Genomic DNA, 26077 nt, shown 5'->3' with positions numbered 1-26077 from the left:
CTGTATTAAAGCAATGCCCTTAGTAAGTGCATTAAAGCAATCCCCTTTCTTTGGGCCAGTTTCCAAATTTACCTTCATCTACTCTAAAAAAAATTACAATCAAAGTTGCAACTCAGGCCCTCAAACAAATATTTGATCACTGTCGAAGGGCTGTTCAGCTTTTGAGAGTCTTTGTACTATAATTTCTGAATCTAAGCCTTGAATTTGATACCTCATTAGTGTAATAATTAGTAATTGGTGCTCTTATTTGAATCATCTTAGTAAATAAGTCAATTTCATTAAAATATTGAATTTATAGTCCAATGCAGAAGAATAGTGCCATTTGCTACATGATAAAAAGACAGAGAAGGGAAATTTAAGAAGTGTAATTATTGCTTCTTAAACTGCATTATTGGCTTATAAAACCACTGTACCTGTTTGCTTTATGCTACTTGCTAATCTTGAAGAAACAATTACCTGTTAAACCATGAATGTTGTGAACATACCCATCTCCCCCACTCTCCTTCTGCACTTTGTGAAAGGCATATTCATTTTCAACCCCATAGTAAGATATATCCCATAGTATCTCTGTGCACAGTCTCTGTATCTCTGTGCACACACACACTGTAGTGTATTAACTCTGCTGACTGATGAGCAGTTGATTAACTCCCACTCCCCAAGCCTTCACGTTACACATCTCTTGAGTAATTTAGCAACGCATTCCTTTAACACATCTCTACCTGGTTTTAGGAACTGGTTGGTGGTTTTTTAAAGGAGAGATGAGGTATGGGGAGACATTAACACCATCTCCTGGGTAACTCTGAAAATTTTAGGGATTCTCCACTACCATATTATGTAGTAACACTACAAATTTACACTCCTATCAGTTTACACACAGATTCCAGTATTTCTACATATTTTCTACATTACCCTTTAAAAAGGCTAGAGCCTTTTTAACAGAAGTCATCATGTCCCTCTTGGGTTCTGTGTTTGACTGTTAGGACTGTTATACTGAATGTTATGTCTTTTCTGTGCCTAGTTGATTTCACTTAGTCTGTCTTCTGTGTCCATCCATGTTTGTCCACAATATTGAGGCTTTCTACTTTGAAAAAGTTAATATTTTATTGTATGCTTATACACTATTCTCTCTACTTCTTAACTTATTGGTGGACATAGGTGCCTCTGTTTATAGTGTAGCAATGCACATGAAAAGGTAGGTTTGTTCATTCATTCATTCTTTCATTTAAAATCCTGATTTCCATTATGTTGGCTATATCCTCTGAAGTGTTCTTGTCAGCTCATACTGTTGTATGTGCAAGCTCAGAGTTTCCCTGTTAGTGTTTCGCATAGTAACGTACATCACTATCAGTGTACATGCAGATTCTAGTATATCTGCATATTTTCCACATTGACTTTTTAAAAAAAAGGAAGAGAGAGCCATTTTAACTAAGAGGTGAGAGCTGACATTTAATTTTGTGTTACTTTGTGTTTCTCTGGTGATTCGTGATGTGAACACCTTTAGGAATGAGCACAGCTTCCATAAAAAAACGGGAAATTTCTCTCTTTCCCACTTTTTTTTTAACCTTTCGGGAAATTTTTTCAAACATGGGAGTAATGCTTCTATGACAAGAGAGTGCAGCTGTGTCTTTACAACATTAACATGCTTTGATGGTTTGTTCATTCCTGAGATCTGAGTCATAAGAAAAGCCATGTTGCTAGTATTTGTTTGCTTACAATTATAATTTTTACAATTTAGTACATGGGTATTGTTATAATTTCTAACCTCCTTCTTACTACTCCTCTGTTCCCCCAAAGTCATGACCACTTCTTTGTTATTGTTACACACACATATGTACATATAGATATAGCCTATGAAGTCCATTTACTGTTATTTGTAGATATATGTATTTTTAGGGATGACCACTTTGATTGGATAACTTATCAGGGGGGTTGCTCCTGGAAAAGAGTGTATCTTCCATTCTGAGAAGCTATTAATTGCCTCTACCTCTTCATGTAGGGAAATTGTGAGATTTCTTCTGTAGACATTCTATGTCAGTGGGCATTGCCATTTCTGTAGATCTTACATAGGCAGCCAAATTGTTGGGATGCCATAGATTTAGCTCCCTGTGTAAGTAGAAAACATTGTATTACAGTGAACCCAGTTCTGTAGTTTGTGCAATCTTTCTTGTTTCCTTGTCTGGAATGGTCTCCAAGCCTTAGGTGTTCAAGTTATGTCATTGGTGTATCAATTGAGTCTCCGCACACACCACGATTTGTTTTCTGCATAATTGACCAGTTGTGTATTCTGTGGCAGTGTCATTTGCCATAAGAAGAAGCCTTGTTGATGAGAGGTGAAAGTTACACGTTTATATGGGCATAAGGATAGATGTGGAATATGTAATATGCATTTAGAAAAAAAAAAGTTCTAACAAAACCGCAAATGGCTAGAGACAATGCAGGTCTTCCAAGAAAGGATATGCTCTTATGTGTGTATGTGTGCATAAATTTATGGCATTTACTTGTTTTGCTTGGCTAAATCTCATTGGATTTAAGTTGCTTATCATTATTGAAGATGTTCACTCAAAACACAAATGGTTCAAATATGCCTCCGACTCTGCTTCAGGTCTAGAGTTCAAGGGACACAAACTTGAGATTTTATTCAGGGCTTTCCTAACCAAAGAGTTAGGGACTGATATTACCACTTTCATAAGAACTTTGACTGGCTTTAATGACAGATGGCAATTAAATCATAACACAATTGCTAATTTTATATTCATATATTATATAACATGTAACATTATGATTTATTTATATATTTTATATATTTATAAAGTAGCCTTTGGGATATTTGACAGGTTATGTGGTTAATAGTTAATCATAATAGCTTGTATTATCATCCTGTTTTGATGACTAGAACTAAGTTCTATAAATTTTTTTTTACAGTTGAACTCTAATTAATGTGAATGAAATTGAGGACTTTTCTGTATAACAAAGTATTGCTTATTAATTATATAGTATCACTAGTCTAATTTGAAAATAGGGCACCTTCCTACTATAGGAGAACTTTAAAAATATTAACAAACTACGACACCTTAGTTTGTAGTTTCAGATTTTAATTCCTGTCTATAAAATGAAGTATCTCAGAAAAAAAAAAAAGCACTCTAAATAACGGTAGCTCCCTGCCTCCGGTTCAGCTCGCACAACCAATCCAACCCTGCTAATTTTTATTCTCTTGGGCGATCCATGGAGAGAGCATTGTCATTGAGTTATTCAACCTGTTATTAAAACACAAATGTCATTTGTAGTTGACTTTCTTAAAATATGGGTTTCTTGGCATTTAATTCATTTAAATGAACACATTGTATCATCATATGGCCCCAAATGACCTCTATCATGTACGTGTCACGTGACTTGGTGTGGAGATTGCTTTCTTTACCTTATGTAAATTTAAATCCTGTTCTTAACACTGAATTGCTGTCCAGTATACACAATGTGCACACATTCAGAAAATTGGATATTTTACTTCTATCCTATGCTATATTTAAATAGTTTAATTTTTCCTAATTTTGGTTGATTTAGCACACATTTTATTTATAGAACAGTGGTTCTCAAGTTTCCTAATGCTGCGACCCTTTAATACAGTTCTTCATGTGTGGTGACTCCAAACCACAAAATCATTTTCTTGCTACTCCATGATTATAATTTTTCTACTGCTGTGAATACTAATGTAAATATCTGATATGCAGGATATCTAGTATGTGACCCCCCCCCCAAAGGGGTCATAGATCACCGTTTGAGAACCACTGCTATAGAGGAATAAGCAAATGATAAAACAGTCTAAGGGACTTAGGAAATATGTTGAAAGGTAGATAACTGCTTTTGATTTTGAGTCTGTGGTGTTTATATTTTATGTATGACAGTCATGTAATCTATTTAGGAAGAATGGTTTGCTTTTTGAGATGGCAGGAATCATAGTTATAAAGGTGCTGCGAATCATGCAGTTACTGATAACAAGCCTTAAAATTTGTATGGTTTTTTGACATCATTCATTCTAATGATGTCAGAATATGCCTCATATGCGTTGTTAACATGATGTGAAATACACCTCTAATACTTCACTAGCACCTGACTTCGGGGTGAATAACTTTCTTTTAATATTTGCACACTATTTATATGCCAAACTTGGCAAGCATAGCTGTCACATAGATTATCAAATACTAAAGGAAATGAAAAGTGTGGGTATTAAAAAAATAAGTGGATGCTCACAGTCAGCTATTGGATGGATCACAGGGCCCCCAATGGAGGAGCTAGAGAAAGTACCCAAGGAGCTAAAGGGATCTGCAACCCTATAGGTGGAACAACAATATGAACTAACCAGTACTCCCCGGAGCTCGTGTCTCTAGCTGCATATGTATCAGAAGATGGCCTAGTCGGCCATCACTGGAAAGAGAGGCCCATTGATTGTGCAAACTTTATATGCCTCAGTACAGGGGAATGCCACGGCCAAGAAGTGGAAGTGGGTGGGTAGGGGAGTGGGAGGGACAGTATGGGGGACTTTTGGGATAGCATTGGAAATGTAAATGAGGAAAATACCTAATAAAAAATAAAAAAATAGTATTAATATACATGCTCAATCAAAGCATTCTATTCGAAACATATTTACGTTCAATGATATTGGTTCATTTTATTGGGATCCATTGTGCTTTGACACTAGAAATCAAAACTACAAAATTTGGAATTATAATAATTCATTATTATATATTCTAATCATACTAATTAAACTTTATATCTATTTGCATAAAATTCATGTCCCATGTAAATGACATAGATATTATTTGTAAATTGAAAATAAATTTGTGCATTGAAAATGCATAGTGTATGATAATTTTTATAATGAGAACTCTATGCTTACTGTCTTTAATTAGCCTGTTTTTCCAAAGGTGTAAAGAGCTAGACTGTCTTAAATGTCCAAAAAAGATCATAATTATAAAGTTACTTGAACACAGCTATGCATGAATAGCTATATATGCCAAGTGCTGTTCTTTCTTTTTTTTTCTTACTTTATTTATTTTTTATTAGATATGTTCTTTATATACATTTGAAATGCTATCCCGAAAGTTCCATATACCCTCCCTCCATCCTCCTCCCCTACCCACCCATTCCTGCTTCTTGGCCCTGGTATTCCCCTGTACTGAGGCATATAAAGTTTGCAATACCAAGGTGCCTCTCTTCCCAGCGATGGCCGACTAGGCCATCTTCTGCTACATATGCAGCTAGAGACACGAGCTCTGGGGGGTACTGGTTAGTTCATATTTTTGTTCCACCTATAGGGTTGCAGACCCCTTCAGCTCCTTGGGTGCTTTCTCTAGCTTCTCCATTGAGAGCCCTGTGTTCCATCTTATAAATGACTGTGAGCATCCACTTCTGTAATTGCCAGGCACTGACATAGCCTCATATGAGACAGCTATATTAGGGTCCTGTCAGCAAAATCTTTCTGGCATATGCATTAGTGTCTGGGTTTGGTGGCTGATTATGGAATGGATCCCCAGGCGAGGTAGTCTCTGTATAGTCCATCCTTTCGTCTTAGCTCCAAACTTTGTCTTTGTAACTCCTTTTATGAGTATTTTGTTCCCTATTCTAAGGAGGAATGAAGTATCCACCCATTGGTCTTCCCTCTTCTTGATTTTCTTGTGTTTTGCAAATTGTATCTTGGTGTTCTTTGTTTCTGGGCTAATATTCACTTATCAGGGAGTGCATATCTAATGACTTCTTTTGTGATTGGGTTACCTTACTAAGGATGATATCCTCCAGATACATCCATTTGCCCAAGAATTTCATAAATCCATTGTTTTTAATAGCTGAGTAGTACTCCATTGTGTAAAGCACTCCTGGTAATTTACACAATGGAGTGCTTTTCTTTCTTGCTCTAATTAATAATAGTTAATTTGATCTCTTGTAGAGGTACATTGAATATGCAACCAAATATTTACATATGCTCTACAAGTAATCTAATTGAATTTATTATTATTTTGAAGCTCTACAACCCAGCAGTTGATACCTTTAATCATCTATAAGTTCTCAAAGATAATATTTTATCAAGAAGCATTTTTAAAAAATATTTTAGAGTAAGTTGTGTTGAGGCTTTTAAATCATCATTATCAGAGAAATGTAAATTAGGAGGACAAATTTTAGTATTTAAATTTTTAGTATTTTATAAACTCTATAATTACATGAGCAGAAGAAACAACAGATTACAATTACATGCTTTTAATTATTTTAACAAAGTTTTAAGCAAAAATATAGTGCAATTTAGTAGGTGACCATGAAACTGTTAAAATATGTTCATAATACAAAGGGGTTTGATGTCTTCTAAAATAAATAAGTTTTCTGTGATACAGTATTGATTTTTTTCACATATTCATTTTCTAGTAATATTTAGTATACATCTGCAATTTCATGTATGGCCAAAGGTTATCAAAACATAAGGCTACAAGTAGCATTCAAGACGGTTTCCCTATATAGCTTGTAGCTGATAGAACACCATTGTTTGAAAGGCCTGTCTTCATAATATGACAAGGGAGTGTCATTGAATTTTACTAAAAATATTAGCCTTTTAGTTCTTTGCATGTGAGCGACACTTTTTGTAAAAAATAGTCGGTATATATAAGTGTTTAGACTTATGTAGGTAAATGAAATCAAATACAGATTTGCAGCATCCTAAGAGGAAGGGAACAGGTCAAGAAGGTGTCCACATATATAGATGTCTTACAATCATGATCCCATCAAGGACTCATTTTCCTCTGCATCTACTGACAGAGTCTTATTAGTTCTATGAACCTGAGTCTTTTAAAGATGAGCTAGATTTTAACAGTCTATCCGATCTTCTTACACAATATGTGGAACTTGGAGAGACATTTATGAATGGCAATAACAAGTTTGTCAATAAATACATTGATATTTCAATATTCATGTTATAGTTTGTTTTCTGAAAGGAATTGATGATTAGCTACTTGGAAATAACCATGGGAAGTTGAACAGGCATAAATATATCGTACAAATATTGTTAATCTTGAAACTATATGCATTTCATTAGGGAGATGTCCTGTTGACGTTTAGAAATTCACAAACTTTGTTATTGTACCATCTGTGTATTCAAAAATGTGATTTTTGAGAGATATCTGAATCCCAGGTGAAGTAATATTTTTAAGCGAATATTTCTTTCTGGTCTCATGTCAGACATCAGTACCTGAACAGAACCTATCATTATCCCTATAAATATATGACATTTCAATATTTATTGTAGTGCTTATGACTTTTTTTTTTTTCAAAACAAGGGTGTGTAAAAGAAAACTGCAGAGAACCGTAGAGTGGAAATGTGTGGATTTTATGATGACAGAGTTCACACATTTTTGAAATTATTATGCATTTCATTTCTGCAGTTCTCATTATCTCCCATGCCTCCCACCAATGAGAATGTCTTTGTTGCTAAGATGCAATTATAAGACAAATGTGTTTTTCAAACACTTAGCTAGTAACATCTCTGTGCTTTGGGTTTAGCTGGCATACTTTGCCAACTCTTTGATAATTTTTATTATATTTGGATATACATAGAGAGAACATTTTCATTGTGATAATCTGGTACTAAAACATGATGGTAAATTTGTACCCGATTTAAAAAAAAGAAAATGCTGGTTTTCTCTGGCTTTTTATCTCATGAAAACATCTCTCCTTTAAAAATTTCCTTTTTTTTCTAAGTTTCTTTATTTGGCATTATGCTAGAAATACATATTAAAATAAATATTTATAAATCCATGTATACAGTGCTAAAGCTTTTTAAAGTTCTTTATGTCCTTGGTAATACTGTTGGGATACAACATCATCTGCATGCAGCCTTTGCTAAGCTGTGATCGATAGTGTATTTATTGGTAGGTATTAGGTAGGTGTGCCATATAGTCAGGTAATGAAGGCAGATATGGACCACCACATGACTTTGAAAGGTAGGAAGTATTGCAGATGAGTAGAAAAGAAAGAGCCTAAAATTTAAGTATTTTCAACGCAAAGGATAGACTCTGCCACTAGATGGCAGGCTATAGTCTGATACAGAATTTCCTGCTGCCGAGCTGGGAGGATGAACCCTCTAAATTTCTTTATTCTTGTGTCTCATGTTCCTAAAATGACTGGCGACACTGAAGGATAGTTCTTGATTGCCTGAAGTATGTTTGTATCACTTGCTCCTTCACTGATGTGATTCGAGCCTTAACATTATCAAGCCAATTGTGTATTATTAGTCTGGGATGCAAATGCTGATAACTTTTTTTATTAGATATTTTCTTCATTTACATTTCAAATGCTATCCTGAAAGTCCCCTATACCCTACCCCTGCCCTGCTCCCTAACCCACCCACTCCTTCTTCCTGGGCCTGGCATTCCCCTGTACTGGGGTATATAATGTTCGCAAGACCCAGGGACTCTCCTCCCAGTGATGGCCAACTAGGCCATCTTCTGCTACATATGCAGCTAGAGACACGAGCTCTAGGGGTACTGGTTAGTTCATATTGTTGTTCCTCCTACAGGGTTGCAGACCCCTACAGCTCCTTGGGTACTTTCTCTAGCTCCTACATTGGGGGCCCTGTGATCCATCCTATAGATGACTGTGAACATCCACTTCTGTATTTGCCAGCACTGGCATAGCCTCACAAAAGACAGCTACATCAGGGTCCTGTCAGCAAAATCTTGCTGGTGTATGCAGTAGTGTCTGGGTGTGGTGGCTGTTTGTGGGATGGACCCCCGGGTGGGGCAGTCTCTGGATGGTTCGTCCTTTCGTCTCAACCCTGATGACTTAATACCCTAAGCTCTCTTTCCATGGACTTGACATAATGCTGAAATTAGTGCATTTTCTATTGTAACCCCTTTTTGTCCCTTTTCACTGCACAGGTGACTTGGATTACTACTGGTTGGATCCTGCCACGTGGCATAGCAGGGAAACGTCGCCTATTAGTTCGGTAAGTGTTTTGACAGCATATCCAGTTCAAGATTTCTATGTGGGTTGATTATCCTCTGTTTCTCTCTCAATAAACATCTTTCTGGATCTACTACAGATTTTTATTTTTTTTTTGACTTTCTTCTTTTTTTTTTAAATATTTTTATTACATATTTTCCTCAATTACATTTCCAATGCTATCCCAAAAGTCCCCCATAGCGCCCCCCACTTCCCTACCCACCCATTCCCATTCTTTTGGCCCTGGCATTCCCCTATATTGGGGCATATAAAGTTTGCAAGTCCAATGGGCCTCTCTTTCCATTGATGGCCGACTAGGTCATCTTTTGATACATATGCAGCTAGAGACAAGAGCTCCGGGGTTCTGGTTAGTACATCATGTTGTTCCAACAATAGGGTTGCAAATCCCTTTAGCTCCTTGGGTACTTTCTCTAGCTTCTCCATTGGGAACCCTGTGATACATCCAATAGCTGACTGTGAACATCCACTCCTGTGTTTGCTAGGCCCCGGCATCGTCTCACAAGAGACAGCTATATTTGGGTCCTTTCAGCAAAATCTTGCTAGTGTATGCAATGGTGTCAGCGTTTAGAAACTGATTATGGGATGGATCCCTGGATACGGCAGTCTCTAAATGGTCCATCCTTTCATCACAGCTACGAACTTTGTCTCTGTAACTCCTTCCCTGGGTGTTTTGTTCCCAATTCTAAGAAGGGGCACAGTGTCCACACTTTGGTCTTCATTCTTCTTGAGTTTCATGCGTTTAGCAAATTGTATCTTATATCTTGGGTATCCTAAGTTTTGGACTAATATCCACTTATCAGTGAATACATATTGTGGGAGTTCTTTTGTGATTGTGTTACTTCACTCAAGATGATGCCCTCCAGGTCCATCCATTTGGCTAGGAATTTCATAAATTCATTCTTTTTAATAGCTGAGTAGTACTCCATTGTGTAAATGTACCATAATTTCTGTATCCATTCCTCTGTTGAGGGACATCTGGGTTCTTTCCAGCTTCTGGCTATTATAAATAGGGCTGCTATGAACATAGTGGAGCATGTGTCCTTTTTACCAGTTGGGACATCTTCTGGATATATGCCCAGGAGAGGTATTGCTGGATCCTCCGGTAGTACTATGTCCAATTTTCTGAGGAACTGCCAGACTGATTTCCAGAGTGGTTGTACAAGCTTGCAATCCCACCAACAATGGAGGAGTGTTCCTCTTTCTCCACATCCTCGCCAGCATCTGCTGTCACCTGAATTTTTGATCTTAGCCATTCTGACTGGTGTGAGGTGGAATCTCAGGGTTGTTTTGAGTTGCATTTCCCTGATGATTAAGGATGTTGAACATTTTTTCAGGTGCTTCTCTGCCATTCGGTATTCCTCAGGTGAGAATTCTTTGTTCAGTTCTGAGCCCCATTTTTAATAGGGTTATTTGACTTTCTGGAGTCCACCTTCTTGAGTTCTTTATATATATTGGATATTAGTCCCTTATCTGATTTAGGATAGGTGAAGATCCTTTCCCAATCTGTTGGTGGTTTTTTTGTCTTATTGATGGTGTCTTTAGCCTTGCAGAAGCTTTGTAGTTTCATGAGGTCCCACTTGTCAATTCTCGATCTTACAGCACAAGCCATTACTGTTCTATTCAGGAATTTTTCCCCTGTGCCCATATCTTCAAGGCTTTTCCCCACTTTCTCCTCTATAAGTTTCAGTGTCTCTGGTTTTATGTGAAGTTCCTTGATCCACTTAGACTTGACCTTAGTACAAGGAGATAGGAATGGATCGATTCGCATTCTTATATATGTTAACAACCAGTTGTGCCAGCACCATTTGTTGAAAATGCTGTCTTTCTTCCACTGGATGTTTTTAGCTCCCTTGTCGAAGATCAAGTGACCATAGGTGTGTGGGTTCATTTCTGGGTCTTCAATTCTATTCCATTGGTCTATTTGTCTGTCACTATAGCAGTACCATGCAGTTTTTATCACAATTGCTCTGTAGTAGAGCTTTAGGTCCGGCATGGTGATTCCACCAGAGATTCTTTTATCCTTGAGAAGAGTTTTTGCTATCCTAGGTTTTTTGTTATTCCAGATGAATTTGCAGATTGCACTTTCTAATTCGTTGAAGAATTGATTTGGAATTTTGATGGGGATTGCATTGAATCTGTAGATTGCTTTTGGCAAGATAGCCATTTTTACAATGTTGATCCTGCCAATCCATGAGCATGGGAGATCTTTCCATCTTCTGAGATCTTCTATAATTTCTTTCTTCAGAGACTTGAAGTTTTTATTATACAGATCTTTCACTTCCTTAGTTAGAGTCACGCCAAGATATTTAATATTATTTGTTACTATTGAGAAGGGTGTTGTTTCCCTAATTTCTTTCTCAGCCTGTTTATTCTTTGTGTAGAGAAAGGCCATTGATTTGTTTGAGTTAATTTTATATCCAGCTACTTCACCGAAGCTGTTTATCAGGCTTAGGAGTTCTCTGGTGGAATTTCTAGGGTCACTTATATATACTATCATATCATCTGCAAAGAGTGATATTTTGACTTCATCTTTTCCAATTTGTATCCCTTTGATCTCCTTTTGTTGTCGAATTGCTCTGGCTAGGACTTCAAGTACAATGTTGAATAGGTATGGAGAAAGTGGACAGCCTTGTCTAGTCCCTGATTTTAGAGGGATTGCTTCAAGCTTCTCACCATTTACTTTGATGTTGGCTACTGGTTTGCTGTAGATTGCTTTTATCATGTTTAGGTATGGGCCTTGAATTCCTGATCTTTCCAAGACTTTTATCATGAATGGGTGTTGGATCTTGTCAAATGCTTTTTCCGCATCTAACGAGATGACCATGTGGTTTTTGTCTTTGAGTTTGTTTGTATACTGGATTACGTTGATGGATTTCCGTATATTGAACCATCCCTGCATCCCTGGGATGAACCTACTTGGTCAGGATGGATGATTGTTTTGATGTGTTCTTGGATTCGGTTAGCAAGAACTTTATTGAGGATTTTTGCATCAATATTCATAAGGGATATTGGTCTGAAGTTTTCTATCTTTGTTGGGTCTTTTTGTGGTTTAGGTATCAGAGTAATTGTGGCTTCATAGAATGAGTTGGTTAGAGTACCTTCTGTTTCTATTTTGTGGAATAGTTTGTGAAGAACTGGGATTAGATCTTCTTTGAAGGTCTGATAGAACTCTGCACTAAACCCATCTGGTCCTGGGCTTTTTTTAGTTGGGAGACTATTAATGACTGCTTCTATTTCTTTGGGGGATATAGGGCTGTTTAGATCATTAACCTGATCTTGATTCAACTTTGGTACCTGGTATCTGTCTAGGAACTTCTCCATTTCATCCAGGTTCTCCAGTTTTGTTGAGTATAGCCTTTGGTAGAAGGATCTGATGGTGTTTTGGATGTCTTCAGGATCTGTTGTTATGTCTCCTTTTTCATTTCTGATTTTGTTAATTAGGATGCTTTCCCTGTGCCCTCTAGTGAGTCTGGCTAAGGGTTTATCTATCTTGTTGATTTTCTCAAAGAACCAGCTCCTTGATTGGTTGATTCTTTGAATAGTTCTTCTTGTTTCCACTTGGTTGATTTCGCCCCTGAGTTTGATTATTTCCTGCCGTCTACTACTCTTGGGTGAATTTGCTTCCTTTTGTTCTAGTGCTTTTAGGTATGTTGTCAAGCTGCTAATGTGTGCTCTCTCTAGTTTCCTTTTGGAGGCACTCAGAGCTATGAGTTTTCCTCTTAGAAATGCTTTCATTGCATCCCATAAGTTTGGGTATGTTGTGGCTTCATTTTCATTGAACTCTAAAAAGTCCTTAATTTCTTTCTTTATTCCTTCCTTGACCAAGGTATCATTGAGAAGAGTGTTGTTCAGTTTCCACGTGAAGGTTGGCTTTCTATTATTCATTTTGTTATTGAAGATCAGCCTTAGTCTATGGTTATCTGATAGGATGCATGGGACAATTTCAATATTTTTGTATCTGTTGAGGCCTGTTTTGTGACCAATTATGTGGTCAATTTTGGAGAAGGTACCATGAGGTGCTGAGAAGAAGGTATATCCTTTTGTTTTAGGACAGAATGTTCTGTAGATATCTGCCAGATCCATTTGATTCATAATTTCTCTTAGTTTCTCTGTGTCCCTGTTTAGTTTCTGTTTCCATGATCTGTCCATTGGTGAAAGTGGTGTGTTGAAGTCTCCCACTATTATTGTATGAGGTGCAATGTGTGCTTTGAGATTTACTAAAGTTTCTTTAATGAATGTGGCTGCCTTTGTATTTGGAGCATAGATATTCAGGATTGATAGTTCCTCTTGGAGGATTTTACCTTTGATGAGTATGAAGTGTCCCTCCCTGTCTTTTTTAATGACTTTGGGTTGGAAGTCAATCTTATCAGATATTAGAATGGCTACTCCAGCTTGTTTCTTCATACCATTTGCTTGGAAAATTGTTTTCCAGCCTTTCATTCTGAGGTAGTGTCTATCTTTTTCTCTGAGATGAGTTTCCTGTAAGCAGCAAAATGTTGGGTCTTGTTTGTGTAGCCAGTTTGTTAGTCTATGTCTTTTTATCGGGGCGTTGAGACCATTGATATTAAGAGATATTAAGGAAAAGTAATTGTTGTTTCCTGTTATTTTTGTTGTTAAAGTTGGCATTATCTTCTTGTGGCTGTCTTCTTTTAGGTTTGTTGAGGGATTACCTTCTTGTTGTTTCTAGGGTGTGGTTCCTGTCCTTGTATTGGTTTTTTTCTGTTATTATCCTTTGAAGGGCTGGATTCGTGGAGAGATAATGTGTGAATTTGGTTTTGTCGTGGAATACTTTGGTTTCTCCATCTATGTTAATTGAGAGTTTGGCTGGGTATAGTAGCCTGGGCTGGAATTTGTGTTCTTTTAGTGTCTGTATAAAATCCGTCCAGGATCTTCTGGCTTTCATAGTCTCTGGTGAAAAATCTGGTGTAATTCTGATAGGCTTGCCTTTATATGTTACTTGGCCTTTTTCTCTTACTGCTTTTAGTATTCTATCTTTATTTAGAGCATTTGTTGTTCTGATTATTATGTGTAGGGAGGTATTTCTTTTCTGGTCCAGTCTATTTGGAGTTCTGTAGGCTTCTTGTATGTTCATGGGCATCTCTTTCTTTAGATTTGGGAAGTTTTCTTCTATAATTTTGTTGAAGATGTTTGCTGGTCCTTTGAGTTGAAAATCTTCATTCTCATCCACTCCTATTATCCGTAGTTTTGGTCTTCTCATTGTGTCCTGTATTTCTTGGATGTTTTGAGTTAGGATCTTTTTGCATTTTACATTTTCCTTGATTGTTGTGCCGATGTTCTCTATGGAATCTTCTGCACCTGAGATTCTCTCTTCCATCTCTTGTATTCTGTTGCTGATGCTGGTATCTATGGTTCCAGATTTCTTTCCTAGGGTTTCTATCTCCAGTGTTGCCTCATTTTGGGTTTTCTTTATTGTGTCTACTTCCCTTTTTAGGTCTAGTATGGTTTTGTTCATTTCCATCATCTGTTTGGATGTGTTTTCCTGTTTTTCATTAAGGACTTCTACCTGTTTGATTAGGTTATCCTGTTTTTCTTTAAGGATTTGAAACTCTTTAGCTGTGTTCTCCTGCAATTCTTTAAGGGATTTTTGTGCTTCCTCTTTAATGTCTTCTACCTGTTTACCAGTGTTCCTTTGTATTTCTTTAAGTGTGTTATTAAAGTCCTTCTTGAAGTCCTCTACCATCATGAGGAGATATGCTTTTAGATCCGTGTCTAGCTTTTCCGGTGTGTTGGGGTGCCCTGGACTGGGCGAAGTGGGAGTGCTGGGTTCTGATGATGGTGAGTGGTCTTGGTTTCTGTTAGGAAGATTATTACGTTTACCTTTCGCCATCTGGTAATCTCTGGGGTTAGTTGTTGTCGTTGTCACTGTTTAAAGATTGGAGCAGAAGCTGTGTTCCACTCACCAGCAGTCTCATAATCCTGTGGCGGGGGTCGTGGGTAGCTGGCAGTACTCTGGTGCTGGTCCAGCCGGAAGAGGCCTGTGGTCCTACTCAGGCCGGTTTTCTGCTTCCCTAACTAATGCAGTCTCAGGTCCCGCGCGCAATTGGATTGGAGCAGAAGCTGTGTTCCACTCTCCAGAAGTCTTAAGATCCTGTGGCGGGTGTTGTGGGTAGCTGGCGAGAGTCAGCCGACCCTGCGCCCTCGCTACCCCGGTGCTTTTCTGACCGGAAGAGGCTTTTGGCCCTATGTAGGTCGGATTTCTCTCTCCCCAACCAGAGCAGTCTCAGGTCCTGCGTGATTGGACTGGAGCAGAAGCTGTGTTCCACTCACCAGCAGTCTCAAAATCCTGTGGCGGGGGTCGTGGGTAGCTGGAGGGTGTCAGCAGACCCTGCGCTCTAGCTACCCTGGTGCTGATCCGGCCGGATGAGGCCTGTGGCCCTACTCTGGCCGGTTTCTGCTTCCCTAACTAATGCAGACTCAGGTCCTACTACAGATTTTATTACAACCATTATTAATTCAACAGGACCACTTTGAAGAGCTGGGGGGGGGTTATCTCTGAATAATCAACAAGTTAAATCAAGAAACGCACATTTATTCGTTTTACTTTCACCCTGAAATTATTTTTAAATGAAGAGAACTTTAAAAATGTTCCCCAGGAGAGTGTTTTATATGTCCGCACCGGAAACGACTTTTCTCAAACATTGCCATAGAACATTGCCATACTCTGTAGTAAATAGATCTGTTAAGATTCAGATCCTGGCATCAATGTTAGATAACAGTGCTGTTTACACAATTTATCTTATTAAAGCTGAACAATTAGTTCTACCATTTTTTAAAGCCTAGTTAATGACTGCTCCAGAAGAGAAAGTCCAACCCATAATAATGTTTAAATAATGTGATGGTACCCAGTTTAACTCTGAGTTCATATACATTAATGTTTACTCCCTGGCTGGGTTTCCCTGCTCAATTTTCTCTTGCATAGGAATTTTAAGATTACTTCAGAGATATTATGTATGCCACTGAGAGAGTACAGTCTAGGGGAGAGGACTATGTTAGCCTGGATGACATCTCTTCTGTAGGTAAGGACAGGTTACAAGGTGTTCGTTAGTTTAACCTCTTCTCATTGGAATGTTTTTGGAGAGCACTGGGCATATTGGAAAGAATTTCATCCTGTAGTTCTTACACACACACACACACACACACACACACACACACACACACACCCACACACACACACACACAGAGAGAGAGAGAGAGAGAGAGAGAGAGAGAGAGAGAGAGAGAGAGAGAGAGAGAAACATAGACACACACACAAATAAGCACATTCAGGGACAAAAACATAAAAACAGAAACACATGCACAATATACAGATACACACAGAAACACCTAATAGTCTTATCCATTGCACTGGATAAGTTTTAGTTGATGGATCACACAGTGCTTAGTCTAACTTAACTTCTAAAGAAACTATTTTTAAAGGCTGTAGGTAAAAGCTTGGAAACTTTTTATCAAAAACAAGTTTAAATATTTGGAATTAAATCCAGATTTCATTCCAAGTTCGATCCCCAGAGCCCTCACTGTGAAATGAAAAGAACCGTAAGTTGTCCTCTGACCTCTACGTGTGCATCGTGGTACATGCGCTTCCTCACATTAACCAGTTAAAGGTAAAATATTATTGTTGAAATGTGTTTCACACACCTATCCTACTTAAACCATCACTTTGCCGCACAGTGTACTGTAGAGCGCTGGTTGTTTACAAACTGCACAAATGGCTGGGACCTGTGACTCGCTGCCACTGCCCAGCATCATGACATAGGGACACATAGCAGACATATCACACCCTGGTTAAAGTTAAGATTCACTGCAGTATCTACTGAATGATAACACTTTATATAACCGTAAAGTAAAGTTATATTGTAGGGTAAGCCAATGAGGCCCAATACACTACCAGCATTAACAACTTAAATGTGGTTTTTCCTGTGTGTACTAAGGATATAATTAACCTTTCAGTTAGTTATATTTCAGAGCCATTTTTGAGACTCTTTGGTTGCTAACTACTTTTACAATCATTGCAAATAAAATATAGCTCTAAATGGAAAGCTTTATAAGCTCCCTATAGAACCTGTTTAAATAAAGAATTCCCAATGAGTGTCTTCTAGCCCCAAAAAATCTTATCATGTTACAACTACTGATAATGTAGTCATAGCAAATAAAACAAGGCATTCATTTTTTAAACTTTATGCTTTGACAGCATCCTGTAACGTGGCAGCCATCTAAAGAGGGGGACCGATTAATTGGCCGTGTTATTCTTAACAAAAGAACAACCATGCCCAAAGAATCAGGTGCATTATTGGGTCTGAAGGTATGTATCCAGGTTTATAACGCTGGTTTATAATGCTTCTTCCAGGATAAAGTACAGAGCAGACCGCATTCACAAAGTTGGCAACAATTGGTTTTTAAATCGTTTCCTCTCTTTTTCAAAGTAAATTCTCTCCAGTGAATACAGTTAATTTCAATGTTAGCAGCAACATAAAGTGTCAGTAAGGGAAGTGTTATCTAATAACTATTGTTACTGTAACACAGAAAGGAAAGGATAAAAGGTTCTTTTAAGCGCATTTATTGTCTTCCAATAGAAATGAGAATGTTAGCTTCAGAAAGATATTCACATTGTATACATAGGCACACATACACATGTGTGCATACATGCATTTTTGCATTATGTATATCCAGACATCCATGTTAAATCACATGATTATGCTGGAAGTTTCCTAAATAAATATTCAAAGATTTTGCTTGATATAATGGCTGTTGTGTCTGACTTGTTGAGAGCCATTAATTTAGGGAGTAGGTTTAGCTCATATGTGGAGTCCTTGCCTGAGTTTGAACCAAAGCACAACATAACAAATTTAATTCATGTACTATTTGTATTTTGTATTAGTATTAACTGCTCTTGCTGTTGAATAATTCGGATAGCCAGTATTAATAGCTCTGACCAAAGAACGGTGGCCCAATCTTACCATTCTGTATCATTCCACCTGCCTACTCTCTTCCGATCGACCATCTTTAACTGTGTATTTTTGAGACCCTTGTATAGCCAGATATATTGAATTTAGGTATAATTGAACGTGTCGAATGTTTGAATATAGTTCATGTTTGAGAGTCAGGTGTACATGGCCAGGTATGGCAGATGACATTATCCAGATGGTTTGAAATAGATATGCTGAAGCTATGATACTTGCACAGTGTAACACTTTGTACAATGGCATGTCATTCACTCCAGGTGGCCTTGGTTGGGTAGAATCTGCAGTCTGTATGAACCCAGGTCTACCACAGTTATAGAAAAATGCCAACATTTGATATGGACAGGGGGTATATCTTTATGTAGATATGCCGGCTAACACATAAGCATGCTATGCAAGATTACTGAATTCAGTGCAAACATCGCCAACACACCATGCCTAACCACAACCAGGGAGTTCTACACCTGTCTCCTGAGTGTAAACCACCACAGAGCCTTTTGTTACTACAATATACAAAGTCAGTGCACAGTCCTTCTTACGTTGCTGTCCTCTACAGTGGCTTTTAACAATAATGCTTTACTACTATTTACTTCAGTAAACAATGCACTTCACGAATGTCCCTGTGCTGAGTTGTAGGCATGTTAGAAGACAGTGTACAGTTAGTTACTCTGACTATGGTATTCATGCAGTAGTGGTAAGAGCTCATGAATTTGTCATTTTGCAGGTGGTTGGAGGAAAAATGACGGACTTAGGGCGTCTTGGTGCTTTCATCACCAAAGTAAAGAAGGGTAGCCTGGCAGATGTTGTCGGACACCTAAGAGCAGGTAAATTCCCCCCTTTTCCTGTATAAGCGATTTTTTTTGTCCTTGTATATATTGAAGAGTTTCGGTCTGTGTTTAGCCACTTAAGTGTGTGAGTTGTCACCAAGTCATTACCATGTGTAAGTACAGCTTTATTTCTGATACAGATATTTACCCACTCAATTGTGGGTTTCTGTGCATAAGTAGCAATTGGGAGACAGTAAGATTAGGAATCTCTTTGATTTATATAAAAGCATAGATGGAAAACAATGGAAGAATGCCAATTCTGAAAATCAAAGTAATAAAACAAAAATCCAAACCCAAAGTGGATTAGTGTTTGTAAAGAGCACATTCCACACCACTAAGTCGTTTGTAATGTGTCAGAACAGTTTTTTAGAAATTATATCTGATTTATTGCACATATCCCAATTATAATAATGACTCCTATACACATTATTTAAGGAAATATTGGTTAATTGAAATGTTACAAATCATTCCACGTCTTTAGTATCTGGGTGTTATTATTAGTATTCTCTTTATAGCCTCAGCTGACCCCGCCAAAGAAGACACTGAATGTATGATGTATTCAATCGCAGCTCAATTTAACTTTTATTTTAGCAACTTATTTTTAATTTTAGTTGAAATAGCCACTGTAGGCAATCAGTAGCTCTTCCAATAAAAGGTGATCTTTGACACAAGAATACATCTGAAAAACTATAGGAATCCCGCTATAGCTAAACCTAGCAAATGTTAGCTAGGTTAGCTACGAAGGCAGTGTTCCCAGATGAGAGCAGTATGACAGCTTTTGAAAGTTGTTTTCTTTTCTTTTTCTTTCTTGTTTGTTTGTTTTTCGAGACAGGGTTTTTCTCTGTAGCTCTGGCTGTCCTGGAACTCACTCTTTAGACCAGGCTGTCCTCGAACTCAAAAATCTGCCTGCCTCTGCCTCCCAAGTGCTGGGATTAAAGGCGTGCGCCACCACTGCCAGGCCAAGTTGTTGCTTTCTTAGATGGTTCCAGAAGAAGTGAGTGAGGTGGTTGTTCTCTATGATGGAACCTCTTGTTTTCACTTCTTTAACATCCTGTGATGAGCAGAGAGCCTGGCAGCTTAAAACTACACTGATAGAGGTTCATCTGAGATGATTGGAAAACGTGCAAGTTTGCCTTTTCCTTTCAGCAGTTGATTTGGACAAAATAACAGTGCTTTTTAATTTTAATTGTTGTAGACCCAATGATGGAGACTATTTGATATATATTATAATGTACAAACTGGCTTCTCTTCTATTTCCAGCTTTAGCTTTTAAAAATCACTTCTGACATTATTGATTGATTGATTGATTGATTGACCTTTACCAGGATTTTGGAACAGTACTTCCATCTTTATATTTCTACAACCAGACTCCTCTTCAAGTCAAAACGGTTCACTGCTGCTGGGTTTCGTCTGAAACATAAACCTCACATCCTCACCCTTGTTGATCTCTCTGTGCCTCTAGCTTACCCTTTTATTCAAGAGCTTTGTAGCTCTGCCCACTGTGAGCCTACAGAAACCCCTGGCTAGGTCAGTCTACCTGTATCCAGGTGAGCTTCTGCCTGCCGCTCAAAAGACTTCCTTGGCATCAGCTGTCCACCTGGTCAGACTGTTGAAATCTTCTCATCCTTCAATGCTCATAATTGAATATATGTCCTGTAGAACAATAACTAAAATTCCTATGCTCCTGTTACCAACTTATTCTACTTCTTCCTAATTGGATGCTTGTGATAGCAGTAAACACATTATTTAAAGATTTTTTTATTGGTTTCTCTATTATATTTTCACATGAACTATAAAGACAAAGTATTGTTTTATTTTTTTCTCCTTCTTGACTACATCTATCTGAGGTGATAGTCTACGGATTAGCAAATGGCTTGAATGTTAAGTATTTCCTGTATTCTGATTTATTGCACTATGCATAAATTCAAGAGTGTATTAATTTATCTTGTTATTAAAAGTTATGTGTCCAGGTAATTATCAACTAGGAAGACTAGTTTAGCAATGCATTGCAACCCACCCACTATTATGTATTAAAATCAATTTGTTTATATTCATCATTTTGAAAAAAGTGATAGAACAAAATATAATGGGAATTATTTGGGTAAGTACTGTCTTATAAAATATTTCCCAGCATATGTATAAATGTGAACACACATCCATATATATTACATATGTATACATCTAATGAATTGTATCTATGTATAATTCATTACACACACACACATATATATGCTTAAAGAACTGTGGTGTTGAACATGTTTTGGTCAAAAAACTTTTTGGATACTGCTAACATATTACAAATATGTAATTGCTTCCTTTCCTTTCTTATCAGTGAAGTGTATTTGAAAATCTTTCTAGGTAACTCCTTAGGTCAGATCATTAAAACTTATTTAATTATTGGGACTAGCCATATTTTTTAACTTAGCATAAGCAGTGCTCACACTTTTTACTTTTAAGCAAAGAAATTCTGAGAAAATAAGAATTACTTTAATAAAAGTTTTCCCATTTGTTATAAAAATAACATACATTCTAAAATCTTTATATTTGTGTCTGCCTTAATGTATAAAATAATATTAGTTAAACATTAAATATAGTTAGGTCCTTAATTATTTTAGCACCTAAAATTCTTAGAACAACTGAATAAGCATGGCCATCAAAATATAAGACACCTCAAAGAGTCACCACCACCTCAAGGACAGCTCTCCTGAATCTACTGCTGTGAGCTGGCAGGCCCTGGTAGAGGAACGGTTAGACTCTGACATATTCATGAGAATAAGTCTTTGTCTCTTAATCCTGTACTTTAAAGCTGGATTTCAAATAACAACCAGTGGTTGTAACACTTTTTCCCCGCATGGGATATCATATTTCTGTCCATGTTGCTCTTGCACTGTCTTACTAATTACTAATTACTACATTAATTCTTAAGAGTCTTAAATATTTCCCACTGTTCCTTTAGTATTCACTACAAGGTCAGTATAGAATGTATGTGTTTTGAACATCTGGAAGGGGGTTAACTGTCATGCAACTGTTTTTTTACATCTGCTTGCTTTGTAACTGCCATGGCTACCTATGTTACCTTATCTATGGATATGAACTCAAACCCTTCCATGCCTTCTTATTCTGTTGTCCATTGGGTGAAGATAATGGAGCCTTACTTAGAGGTGGAAACATCATGCCAGAAAGTGTTTGTTGCTAAAACAGACCTTTTGTTCATTTAATAAGAATCCGCCACACGCAGAGCCGCCTACATTCCTTAGGGCATGCTGCTAACCATTGGTTTCAGTGTTTTCCAACAGGCCGTGCTAATTTCCATCCCATAGCATGAAATTACTTTCATATTATTTCTGATATATCTCAAAAGATAAAGGCAGTTTTGTATTGGACTATTCTCAGTGATCAGTATTATTTGGGGAGGAAAACCAAAGGAAAAATATAAAGGTGGTTAGAAGAACTGATCGATTAGCAGACATGATATGACAAGTCTTGATTATTAAATTATTGGTGTATGGTTTGCATTTTTTGTTTAAAAAAGAGAAAAGATAAGAAAAGTAAAGAGAATATATAAGGTAAAAAAATACCTTTTTTTTAAATTCAAGGGGATGAAGTTCTAGAGTGGAATGGTAAACCCCTGCCGGGAGCAACAAACGAAGAAGTTTACAACATTATTTTAGAATCAAAATCAGAACCTCAAGTTGAAATTATTGTTTCAAGGCCTATTGGGTAAGGCTAAAAAAACTTACTTCTTAAGTCTAGTAAATTACATGTATTAGCAGGGTTTTGCAAGGAAGGTTTTACAGTTATACAGTACATGTTAACATGGATAGTTTTAAAATCTATTATGGGCATATATAATAGATGATAAATTCTTCTTAACTTTTAAAATTAGAATACTGATTTTTCCCTATGTTAGAGGGTCCACAATAGACCAATATAAAAATATTGATTCATAGTTTTCTCAAGTTAAATATAAAAAAGCATTTTCTTTCAATCATTACTGACTTTTTGGTCATTTCTAATGTAATCAGTGTTATTTCCTTTAAGGGAGTAACGGGCCAATTCATCTTGTGATATTTAAATATTATACATCTTCGATAAATTCTCATTGTGACATTTTAATATTGTACATCACGAATAAATTCTTATCTTATAAAGGAGAAAATATTTTTGCATATAATTATAAAAGAGTGGCTTCAGGTTTTATTTCAAAGCAACCAGAGAAAATTAAATATTTGGATATGTGAAGCACTACAATACATGACATTTCTGAAACTTCAGTTTTAATCACGATTCAGTAATCTACAGACAGTAGAATATTTCTCTGTATCTGTGTAGAAGTCCCCATAATGTTAGAGGCTTTTTCCAGAAAACTCACAAATCCAGGCTGAAAATTCATTTACTGTTCTACAAATTTTAGTAGGGATTTTGATCTCTGTCATTAGAGTGAGATCACTATTTGGCAAGTAACTTTTATGTCTGTCATATCTATTGTATAAGTTTATATATATATATATATATATATATATATATATATATAATTTGAAATACTTATGTTGAAAAACTGATAACTTTAATTTTCACTGTTTCCATGAGTTTATATCAGTGCAAAACATAGAAGAAAACATCATCCTAATATTGATGGAATGAAAATGTGTGATCATATTTCACAGAATATTAATATATCAAACTCTAAGATCAAGTCAAGCTTACCACCAATTTTAAGTGGTAACAAAGAATAAACAGTGAAGGCATTTCTAAAAGTATTATATATTTCCACATAGACTTTTAAAATAACACCATCATAATTTATGCTAGTTTTACCTGCTATATGTTCTAGTGCAGAGGTACATATGAGATTGAAAAAGAGGTAAGTAAATTGGGAAAAATGAAAAATATAAAAATAAAATTTATACTTAAGCCCTGCACAAATCTTCAGGTACTTTGGGGATACATGGTGCATTTAGAATCCTCAGGTAAAATAGTGATTTATTGTAAATTAAGAGAACAACAGACAATTAAAGTAGACTGGATTAACTTATATTACTGTTGTTTGTATGCATATCAAATAGTCATCAGCATAACCAAGCCCTGGTCCACCATGGAGTGTGTGTAATCCAGAGGGATATGACTTTTAATACTATGCTTGAATGAGCATCAAAGCTGTCATATACATCATTAGAATAATTCTAATTTCAATAGTGACATTCAATGGCCTTAATGTTTAATTTATTGACAAAATGATTTCAGGAATCATTAAAGATATTATTCATAATCCTTGATTGATACATATTAAAAGCCCAAGCTGTTTTCAGATGTTTGGGGAAGCTCCAAATACAACATCTTTGTCATTTATAATTGTGATCACTGTTAAACTACTGATCACAAGACTTGTGAGTAGAGATAGCTAAGAAGACTTCTATTAACAAATGGAACTGTATGCAAGGAAGTCTTGCAGAAGCAATTAATGTGAAATGGTGACCCAAAATGATTTTGGAATTTTTTTATTAAATTATTTTATTTATTTACATTCCAAATGTTGCCCCCATTCCAGGTGACCCTCCCATAGTTCTTCACCCCCTTCCCATCCCCTTTGCTCCCCACTTTCCTGGCCACCTCACCTCACCACCCTCACCCAGCATCCTCCTTCCCTGGAGCATCAATTCTCTACAGGATTAGGCACATGGTCTCCCACTGAGCCCAGACAAGGCAGTCCTTGGCTATATATGTGCCCAGGGCCACAGACCAGCCCCTGTATGCTCTTTGGTTGGTGACTCAGTCTGTGGGAGCTCTGAGGGGTCACAACTTCTCTCTGGTCCTCCTATTAGTAGCACATAAAATATTTCAGAGTTCCACATTGTGAGATTTTTTATCATTTATTTATTTATTTATTTATTTATTTATTTATTTATTTATTTATTTGGTTTTCCGAGACAGGGTTTCTCTGTGTAGCCCTGGCTGTCCTGGAACTTACTCTGTAGACCAGGCTGGCCTCGAACTCAGAAATCTGCCTGCTTCTGCCTCCCAAGTGCTGTGATTAAAGGTGTTAGCCACCACTGCTCGGCAGCACATTCTGAAATTTTAACTGACTGTGTAAGATTTTACTGTGTGTGATATCTAAAAGCTTTTATGATCTTAAATTGTCAGCATCCTAATTTTTAAAATAATTCCTTTCCATTTGCTCGGGTGAATGGGGAGGAAATTGCCATTGTGAAAAAAGTTGTATTTCAGGAATGGTAAAGTAATCTCACTTATAAATTCATGGAAATTATATAAATTGGTAATTATGTTATAATATATGATCCAGCATATTTTTTTAAATATGCAGAATGAGGTTTTATCATTTGTAGAAAATTTTAAATATGGCTAATTATAAAATCAGTTTGCACAAAAAGTAATGCTGAGGCATCTAAGAATAAAAAGAGAGTGAGAGTAAAAAAAAATTCCAAGTGAATTTAGGTTGCACGGTAAGTGATTAAAATAAGTAACTGATATGCTGATAATTCTCTTCATAATGACTCCAGTCTGCTTTAATGTGTCATGTATCTTAATAATCTTCTCAAATTGCTACTAAAATAGTTTTGAAAAAGGTGAGGCAATGTAGTCTTATACAGTATAACAGCCAATCTAGCACTCCCAGCATTCTGATGGGATATTAAGGTCTGAGTGGATAACAGATTAAGCAGAAGTGATTTTATATATGTTTTTCAGAGTAACTTGTGAGCTTGGCAGGAATGGGTGTTCTCACAACCCACTTTAATCATGTAGTATGATAGCTGTGTATTCAGCAAACTGCAGGACAGAGCTATGAATCCCTGCCAAGCACATATATTTGCATATGTATTTTATGTGCCATGTATATATTACATGCACTTGCATGACATATTTTGGCTTTTTTTTTTGTTGCAAGCTTGCATCATTGTTAATTATGAAGCAATTCATCCTTTTAATTTTTCTTAAATTTGCCCATGATATCCATCACTTCATTTTATTATGAAGAGATCTGTCCATCTGTTTTGCTCAGTAAACTCTTTCAGATGTGTTTGTAAAGCATATTACTGATTTGTAAAAAGTTGTGTCATTTTAATTTCCTAGAACTGAAATAAAATATTACCTTTGACATTTTTGTTTTTTTAATTTCCAAAACCTGCTGTTTTGGTAGTAAAAATATTGTGGTGATTTTATCCACAATATTAATATGATTGTTGTCATGTTAAAGGGTTTTGCTATTAAAGATATAAAACCTTTGTTTTTATTGCAGTTTTCTTTTATGTGGTGTTT

At 36.6% G+C, this 26077-nt stretch overlaps 1 protein-coding gene across 49 annotated transcripts in view; it reads left to right on the top strand.

Annotated features, from left to right (window-relative positions):
- Nucleotides 1–26077, top strand: part of Rims1 (regulating synaptic membrane exocytosis 1) — a 542679-nt gene that overhangs the window by 350190 nt on the left and 166412 nt on the right. For all 49 annotated transcript variants that reach the window (XM_085836041.1, XM_085836042.1, XM_085836044.1 and 46 more), the window contains 4 exons: nt 8913–8980; nt 17207–17317; nt 18700–18799; nt 22399–22522. In XM_085836041.1, coding sequence (XP_085692167.1) covers nt 8913–8980; nt 17207–17317; nt 18700–18799; nt 22399–22522 — 403 coding nt within the window. The remainder of the gene's footprint in view (nt 1–8912; nt 8981–17206; nt 17318–18699; nt 18800–22398; nt 22523–26077) is intronic.

The sequence above is a fragment of the Mus caroli genome, unplaced genomic scaffold, assembly GCF_978045245.1.
Source record: "Mus caroli unplaced genomic scaffold, Mus_caroli_1 scaffold_1, whole genome shotgun sequence".
Classification (NCBI taxonomy): Eukaryota; Metazoa; Chordata; class Mammalia; order Rodentia; family Muridae; genus Mus; species Mus caroli.
Note: the sequence above shows the minus strand (reverse complement) of the source record. Positions and strands in the feature narration are given on the sequence as shown.